The following is a 9,524-nucleotide window of genomic DNA, read 5'->3' as shown; positions in this document are numbered from 1 at the left end:
AGGAGGCTGAGAGTGGTGCCATGGGCGCTGATGTACAGGTGGGAATGGAAGAAGCCCTGCAGGGTCTTCCTTATGTTTTGAGAGAGAATTTCATGATGAAAATATAGCCATTAAAAAGCGCAGGTCAAATACCAGGTGCAAATTAACACCCAAATGTTCCATTCAAATTCTCCTTTGTGTGGTTTTAAAGGTTAAACTGTTTGAGAATGCTACAACTGCAAAACCCTGAAACAGACAGAACCTCCTTACATGTCTTAAAATGCTCACTGACACAACAGAAACTATTTTAAGATTAGTTGCAAAAAACAGTTCCTTTTATGTCATGCTTTTTGCAACAAATTTTTATTTTATAGAAATTAAATTGCAATCACTCTCACATTATTTAAACATCCTATCTATTTTCACATTTCTTTTAATATTATTAAAATATAAAATTATAGTAAGCACCCAAAGAAATATCATTGAAATGTCATTATTACATTTTCCGATACCGTATTTATCACTTCAGTTAGTTCATGGACGTGACATGAAACCTGAAGCGGAACCAGAAATCCTTTAAAAAATTACAAAATAAAAAAGGAACAAATTTGAAATTTCCAAGACTTTTTTTCATACTGCAGTTTTTTTTAACAGAATGAAGCACTGTATTTAAAAAATACACCATGCAAAAGTAGACATAGACTTCAAAACTGTAAATCTTGACACAAGTACATGCATTCATTTTTATTCACAAAACCAGCCCAAATTGCTAAATTAATACAAACATCACTGTTGTTAAAGATGTAGATCTGCTAACCTCATGAAAATAAAATCTCAGTGCTTTAGCTGCTACAGAACCTCAGCAGTACGGTATGCAATTCTTGTATCTGTCAATATTTATCAAATTGACGGAGAACAACAGTAAAACCCTTGTTTCTGACACAATAAACTAAAATAAGGCTGCCAGTTTCACAAAAGAAAAACATTGGGTAGCCAGGAGCTTCCAGCAACTCTTCCCAAGAGCAGGGCTTCGTGTTGGGCAAGCACAGCGATGCTGTGAAACTAGTAGTAGTTCCTTTTTACCTTTTATCAGAAAACAGGATTCTACATCTTTACCTTGTTTTTTTCTTTTAATAACAAACATTGAGCAATTTCAAAACTATAGATTTATGACGTAACAAAAAAGAAACCAATCAAAAATACAGAACATGGTAAGTAAAGAACAATGGAGCTAAATTACAATAGTGCTTGTCATTAGCCACTAGTTTTAAAATATAGCTGTAAATTTACATTCTCTACACAAGTACTGTATCTTTCCACACATAAACGACAAAAACACCAAACACAGAAATTAGTTGATTGTCCACACAGTCCGTCATTTCTGTTTGGCAATGAACAGATCCATGTCAAAAATCACTGAAAACTGCTGGAAAAGGACAAAAGGTACCAAATGGAACATAGAAAAGGAATGAAAGTTGCCATAGACTTTTATGTTTATTTTTGGTTCAGGAAAAGTAGGTGCATCCATTAATTTTTCAGCCAAATATCCTTGCCCGAAACAATACAAGCAAGCAGGTGGCATTGCACTTGATGACAGAGCTTTGGGGTTCGTTCCTCCTACTGGAACCATCGGAAGGCCGCTCCTGTCGGCAACATCACCTTCTGGAAAACGCAAAAGAGATGTCATGTCAGCACAGGGAAACTCCACACTGGCCCACTCCCTCTTCCCTCCCTGCCAAAAGGTTCCTATACATGTGGACAAAAGGACACCCTCAAAAAGAAAATGCAACAGAATGAACATCCAGCTCACAAAAAAAAGTTATTGCATATCATAAGTGTGACAGGAAAACACATAATGATTGGGGTCTTTCTGGACAGAGCACAAGAGACGAGGTGCTTCATAATCAGGGAGTCCTGGAACCCGCAGTCCAGCCATGATGCTGACTCTGACTCTGGATCCTGGGACGCACAGTCAGATAGTCCTCACCAGATCAGTGATCATCTTGTAGCACGAGCGACTACAAGCCCTCCTCTCACTGTGACCCTCCTGCCGATCACTTCATTCCAGCGGGTTCCTTCTGAAAGGGTCCTCTCGCTCACCCCTGAAACACTGCGAACGCACAACCCTGTCCTCTGTTCTTGGGGAAGCTCAAATTCTCAGCTGCGGCTGTGTGTCTTCTCTCTCAGAGCACTGCTGACCGCACGCTGTCGACAGGCTCCAGCCAGGGCAGAATCCACAAACAGAACACATCACCCCTTGCCTGGCTGCTCTACACTGGCTACCTGCTCGGCTTTATACCACAGTTGCTTGCTGTACCGATTTATATATTTAAAGGTTTGTTTGAATCTAGAAGAATGGTTGGATAAGATCCTTGAGCCAATTATCAACTAAACTCCAAGTGAGCGAGGGTGGACTGAATGGCTTCTCATTTTTATTTTCTGATATTCTTCTGCCATTGTTGTCCTCCTACCCCTATAATGCTTTGCCTGTGGTGTGTGGTCTTTATGTAACATTATGTCTGAAGCTTGATGATGACTCAGCTGTGCTTTGTAACAACAATGTTGCACTTTACCAAAGCCTATAGTAACAGGATGCCAAAGCCTAAAGACAGTTCTCATTGTCACTAGAGTTTCTCCTGGAAGTGTTGGGGTGACATGTACTGTATACCAGTGGTAAAACAGTAGTGAGAAAGTAGTGTTAAAGCTAGAAAACATTAGGTAGCTGATACATTTTTACAAGGAATGGCTGGATGAGATTATGGGAATGATTTTCTACTAGTAAATAAAGATGAAAGATGAAAGAAAAAGATGGTTTGGAACCGTAAATATGTCTTTATACCGGAAGTCATTCTGTGCACAGTTAACTAGACATCTAAACAAATTTCACTGGCAACTTCCAGCACACCAGAGTACAAAGTGATGCTGCTCTTTCCCATCACTGCCACTGCCCTCGTATAAGCTAATCTTCAGCTTTATTAACAATATCCAAAGAAATTTACCAAACACATTTGTTTATATATTGGAATATTACCAATGTGCAGGTGAATTTGAAGAAGGTGCAATGCCCTAAGCAGAATGCTCCACCTAACAGGAGGATGCAGCTCTCAACATACAGCAAAGTTTCCTCCTTATAACACATCCTTTCAATCTTTCAAAGCGCATCACAACTGCAGTGCAAGGAGCAGGATGTGTCAGATACAGGAAAACCTTTACAGGATTACAATAGATCCTTATAATAAACTTCAAAATGTTTTAAAAAACACTATAACTATTTTAAATCAGAAGAAACTGATACAACACTGCAGAAAACGATTCAGGAGCTGCGAGTGAGTGGAAAGTCTTGAGCATGAGTAACCTGCTATTGCTGTAAAAGTGCTGGGGAAGAAGCCCCCCAAGCAAGGCCAGCAGAGGCTGAGAGGCTGAACAGAGCAAGCAAAGTACAGAATTACAACAAAGCACACCTCAGGAAGGCTCCACAGCCGAAGCGCTCAGTTTCCTTTCTTTTTTTGTCAGCCTGGAATAAACCCATTACCTGTTCCTCCAGAGCAAGCAAAGTGGCCCAGCCGAGCCCCAGCCGAGCCCCAGCACGCCACAGGAGTCAGGTTCTGAGCTGCTGCGGCCACCATCTCCCCGAGCCTGTGCACAGCTCGGCACAATCACACGTGCAGCAAAAAAAACCCACGACTGTGCTGCACAGAATTATGTATGCCTGTGTACGGTACTGGATTTACAACAAGTGCTCAGAAGTGAAACATAACACTTTGAGATCACTGGCTATTCCCTGTTGCCTGGACCCCATCTTTCTTTTCTGTTCTTGCTTTTAGACTAATAACGGACTAATGATGGACCTCTCTTTACTCACAACATTTGCTTGGTTTCACATGCAATTCTTAGGCTTTCCAGTGACCAAGACTTCAATTATAGGAGCATGTAACAGGCACAAGCCCCAGGAGTTTTTAATCTGTGTATCTTTCACACGCCCAGACCTTCAATAGAAGTTGAAATGAGAATTGCTGAGTCCTAAAGGAAAAGGACTCTCTTTGGTCCACCACCCCAGTCACCTGCCAGTGCCTGACCAGATTCTAAAGAAATGAAGGTGTTCAGCGGACAGCAGTGGGCCGAGAGTAGGCTTTAACTCTTCCTGAATGAGTCAAGCTGTTGAATCCGCTACTGAAATAAATGAGTTCCATTTTTCCGTTAGACTGATGTAATTAATTTACAGCCACCAAACTGCATTTCCTCCACAGAGAGAGTGGAGAGCTCAGAATGAGTATTTTAAACTTTGCATTTCGAAAGCGGTTTCACATTTTCTGCTATGGCTATATAATCAGGAGTTTCACACTCATTGTTTTTTTCTGCTTATAATAATAATAATAATAACAACAACAACTATCTGTTTCCTTTTGAATGTCTACAAAGTTCCAGTCCATGTTTCTATGTCCTGCTAGGACCTTTCAGGTTCACTTCCAAGTTCATGGTTCATCAAAATTTAAAAGCATCACGATTAAGGGAATCGCAGATCCAAATTTTGCACAGAAGAAATTATAGGAATTTAGCCATAAAGAATTTGATTTTCATGTAATGTACACAAAACTATTTAGTTTGGGCCAGGGTTAGTGGCCAGTCTGTGCCAGTGTGGATCAATACCAAGAGCAATTTTGGGTCAGTATAGGCCAGTTTGGGTAAGTGCCAGGGTCCAGTATAGGCCAGTTTGGCTCAGTGTAAGTGTAAGGGGCCAGTGTAGGCCAGTTTGACTCAGATCCATCAGGAGACCAAGGGCACTCTGGGATGAAGAGATTCTGAAGAGGTGCTCATATCAGAGGAACTGTAGTCCTCTTTAAAAAATAAAGAGACAGGAGCCACACCCCAGATCCCCGTACCGCCTACAGGAGGCTCAGTTTCGCAGCTGGATGCTCAGCAAATATCCAAATGGCCCCATTCTAATGGTTGCCTGGCCCCCCTTCCTCAGGCCTGAAGGCACCTCCACCTCCGGGGTGATCAGCATTCCTGTCCTCGCCAGCAGCCCCACTCATCCCGCGCAGCTCCGGCAGGAGCTTACACGCAGGACTTCCAGCGCACTCTTTACCGAGGAGCTGGGGGGGAAGATTAATTATGCAAATGGTTCTTGGAAAATATTTCTTGTTAAACTTCGCTGGGGAAGAGGCCTGCGCAGCGCTCGAGCGGTAACGCAGGCGCACACTGAGGGGGCTCCTAATGACTGAAACTGCTGGAGTGTTAACAGCCTGTTGTGCCTCCACATGGGCAGGAATGTTTCAAAGGCAGGTTATCTTGTTAATGATTTGTAGGCCCCAAAGTAAATTTATAGCTGCTTCTAATTCGATCGGTTCAAGACTTATGCTGGGCGCCCTATCCCCCCACCTCACACACCCTTTCCTGGGCCTCAGCTGCAGCTCATGTGACCAGAGCGTCTTCCTGCCACCTCAGGGGTTGTCGCCAGGCGCAGGTAGACTGCAGACACTGTGCAAGCAGAGAGCTCAGCCTCCTCAAGGCCAGCACCCGCATGGCTGTGTTTGAAAAAACATTTAGGGCAGGTTCACACAAGCCTTTGTCCAAAACAACATCTCTGGAGTTGACACTGTAGTGGCTTAGGCTTTATCCTTTTCTCCTGTTTCCAGTTCCTAAGTTCCCATTCTTACCTTCTGTATGTGCATGGAGTCTTGGGTATTTTTCGGAAACAAGTGTGGTTAGAAATGTATATAATTTATTCGGATGTGCTAATCAAAGGAAGCTTGTCATATTTTCTTTTCTGTGACTTAAGGCACCACATTTACAGCATGGAAACAATTATTTCAGACCTTTTTGTCATAATGTGAACCATGATTTTTTTTTCTTTGGCCTCAGGGTTATACACAGAAAGAAAGTGCCCCCCCACCCCACCTAAACACTTACAAGAAAAATGGACATTATGATATTATGGGATGTTTTCCTCTCTTGTTCCAGTTCAGGAGAATGTCAGCACTTCCCCTGAGGTCCCACTCCGAGCTGTACACTATATATGCTACAAGCTGTACACCTGCATGCATGCACACTAAAACATAACAAAATGCACTACTGTACTTGCCCTAGGAAATACTTCTGAAATGCAAGAGAAGAATAAACGCACACAAACCTCACTAACTGTTTTTGTCTATTTCCCTCTTATTCCTCTACAATTATTAAAAACATAACTCCATCGCACACTTTCCTCTAAATCAGAATGGCCACTTGTCATTCCATTATATTAAAGTACTTAATAACTGAGCCCCAGTTTGATGATCGCCTGGCCTTCATTAGCAGAACTCGCTCGGTTGGTTTTGTGCGAGTGGCAGAGCGCTGCCCTCTGTCCTGCAGTCTGCAGCTCACTCCGTCTGCGTGTGCGATGTGCAAACTGCATGCCACACTGCTGCTCTGCCTCCCCCTCCGCCCAGCCCCCACACTCCAGAGTGACCAACACAACAGCTGCGCTAGTGATGCACATCCTCTGGCTGTCCTACACAAGCATCAAGCTTCCTCACGGACATGTGGGACGCAGCAGTGGCTTGAAGAATGAGATCCGATATGGTGCATTTGCTCACCGTCTACAGAGCTAAATTATATCTGCTTCCCTTTGGATCTGTTTGGACAGAATGCATTTTCTAATTGGCACAGATCACCAGAAGCTAATCTGGGCAATGCTATTTAAGTCACAGCTAACTGCTGTGTGACTAGCTTGAGCATTATGGCACCCAATCTCTGACAACGGCAAACTACGTGCTGCTACAAGAATCTCAAGAATCTCCAACCTTGGTTACGTCTGGACTCCGTGTTCACCGAAACGATGCTCTTGCTGCAGTTCACATTACACTTCTGGAAAAATCGTCATGTTCGTCGGCCTGCAGCAGCCTTGGGAGAATCAGCTGTTGCACATGCCTGCTCTGGGCACAGATCATGGGAGTGCCAAGGGCGTCTGAGGAATGTTAAGGGATTTCACACTCATTTCAACACCCTGTGCACACAGTGCTGTGTCTCCAGCAATTGCACAAACAGAGGCGAGTCGCTGAACCCATCAACAATGAGCTTTATTAAAGAGTACAAAGGACCATTTTCTTCAGGGATCAGTGCTTCCGAAGACCCAGTCCTCAAGGGCCAGGTGGTCATCTGGTTTGTCCCAGTAATACAACAGAACTAACTAGTCAAATTAATGACCCTCCTCCGCACTCTAAAACAGTTAATCAGTTACAGAGACCTGCTACAAAAAGGAATATGTTTGCATAACACAGATGCGGATGTTATATAGATGTCTGTAAACCCAAGTTACCCAACAAAAGTCTTGGTCCTGAATGCTGAGGGCTGGCAGGTGCAACACCTGGTCTTGCTGCTCTTGGGTCTTTTGCCAGCACGGTACAGCGGCAATGCAGAATGAGCTGCCAGATGTTGCAGGAGTGAAGTCAGCCCAACTGTTCTTCAATTGTCTGACCATGGCCACCCCTGCTCTTGCCAGGACTGCGTGGTGTCAGATCGAGCCGTAACCAGCTCCCTCCACTTGACACCTAATCTGTGCTGTTTCTCATGTAGCTTCACAGGCTGGGAAAGAAGCATCTGGCCTGCAAACACATGACTGACAAATCCATTATTGTTGTTTTTACGTTTTACATCCACCAGTACAGAATCACTATTTATTAATGAACTCAGCTCCAGATTCGGCCCAACGTCTTCTAAAACGTGTTTATAATCAGGCCATCCGCCTCTTCCTCATACAAACCCCGGATGTGCAAACGATCAGTGTCAATGGATTGATGCGACAAAGATGCTCTGCACTGACCGATAGCACTCACTGCAGGGGCTCACTGGTGACTGCCCAGCGGCTGGGGGACACTGCCAGCACCAACCACAGCAACCCTGGCCAACTCCAAACCCACCCAACTCTGAAGGCAGCCAGCCAAACAAGCACTGATTCTGGCAGCTTCTGTTCACACACGGCTACTGACGCAGCTCAGGTCTGAGCCAGAAATCTCTGGACTATAGGCCCCAACCTGCACACTGAATGGAGGCTTTGATAAGCTGACTCACTGAGGAGCCCTCCTACCCTGGAATCTGTTTGTCTTAGGAACACTGAAGCGGCAAGTTAGTTTGAGTAAAATAGCAGCTTGAAAGCACAAAATACCATTAAGCACTGAAATATGTTTCTTAGTCCTGATACTGCATGTTGGCTCACCACCTCTTGGCCACAGCAGCTGGGACAGTCTTGATAAGTCACTAATGTGAAATACTGCAGTTCTCTCAAATCTCACCCTGCTGTTAAGGTGTAATTCTGTACCATAGTCATTCCTTCCCCATAATGTCATTAGACAATTATTCCTTCAGGTGCATTCTACATTTAGTTTGACCATCCTTCTTGTTTCTTATTGCAGCTTTCTACACTTACATGTGAATGTATAATTTCCCCTTATATACAGTATGTGCAATAACGTATGACTTCCTGTACATTGCTTTGGGTAACGAATAAATAAAACCTAAAATCATGAACTACTGATTCTAAAGGGGTTATGGAAAAAATAAAAACTGAGGAACCAAAACTCCTTCACCGACCAACTAGGGAATTTCATAGTCAGTTTAATCAACATTTTGCTTTATCCCAGATACTGAGAGGAAAGGAGAACTTTCACCCAGATGAAATGTGACGTGACAGTACTGAGTCAGGACACTGGACACAGACACAACAACACCTTCACACCCACAGGAGTATTGTGTTAATAGAAAGAAACACTAAGAAAAATATGGTCATGCACAGATTTCTGTTTCAATACACAAAAACTTCAGTACACTTTAGCTGGTGTAGGGTGCCACCTTGCCTGAGCTCTGTGTCTGTTAAAAAAACCACATTGTTCAACCAAAATCTTTTCTCCTTCACTCTATTAGTTTATTTCAGTTGCTGAGAGCCTGCATGTGGGCTACTGCTAGTGCCAGAGTCAGATTTTGCTCTCTGCTCTGTGGTGCTAAACACTCAGAAAGTCTTCTTCCAAATCTTCCCCCATCTGCTATCATTAACCAAAACTTAATGCTTTACAACCTGCATGTGACTTTCAACTTAGAGGTACTCTTGTCAACTTTTTCATAAAACGTTTTTGTCACATTTTAATTACATTACATTACATTTTAATGTAGAAAAGCCTTGACATATACCTGCATTTTCGTGGCTAGATCAACTTTTTGTTACAAGACAATGAATACCTTTTGAGGCTGCTGTATTGCAGAAACAGGTTAATTCATAATTCTATCCGCCTTATCAGAAACCGGAGAGTGTCAGGAGGCAGACAAAAGAAGCATTGCGATGGCAACACCACTCTGTCTGGAACTGAACTGTCTAGCTGCCACAGTGGAGTTCAGCGCTGATGGTGGAGCATTTACAGAACACTCTGACTTGTTAACACCTGGGGTAACACAGGACAGACCCGTGCTGTAACAGCAAATGCTTTCTCTAGGAAGCACAACAACAACGGGTGAGAACCTGAAAGTGCAAGAAAACAAAAGGGGCAATTCTTAACTTAAAATAAAACCATTCCCAC

General features: G+C 43.3%; 1 protein-coding gene across 6 annotated transcripts in view; it reads right to left on the bottom strand.

Annotated features, from left to right (window-relative positions):
- Positions 1-290: 290 nt before the first annotated feature.
- Positions 291-9,524, bottom strand: part of LOC148821432 (CXXC-type zinc finger protein 5-like) — a 34,737-nt gene continuing 25,503 nt past the window's right edge. For 5 of the 6 annotated variants that reach the window (XM_088933085.1, XM_088933082.1, XM_088933083.1 and 2 more), the window contains exon 3: positions 291-1,641. In XM_088933085.1, the coding sequence (XP_088789211.1) occupies positions 1,597-1,641 (45 nt within the window). In that variant the 3' untranslated portion in view covers positions 291-1,596. Of the gene's footprint in view, positions 1,642-7,115; positions 7,563-9,524 lie in introns of those variants that run through there. The other variant, XM_088933086.1, reaches the window with a different exon arrangement.

This window comes from Atractosteus spatula, chromosome 14 (genome assembly GCF_055471065.1).
Source record: "Atractosteus spatula isolate fAtrSpa1 chromosome 14, fAtrSpa1.hap1, whole genome shotgun sequence".
Classification (NCBI taxonomy): Eukaryota; Metazoa; Chordata; class Actinopteri; order Semionotiformes; family Lepisosteidae; genus Atractosteus; species Atractosteus spatula.
This window is presented reverse-complemented; position numbering and strand designations above follow the sequence as displayed.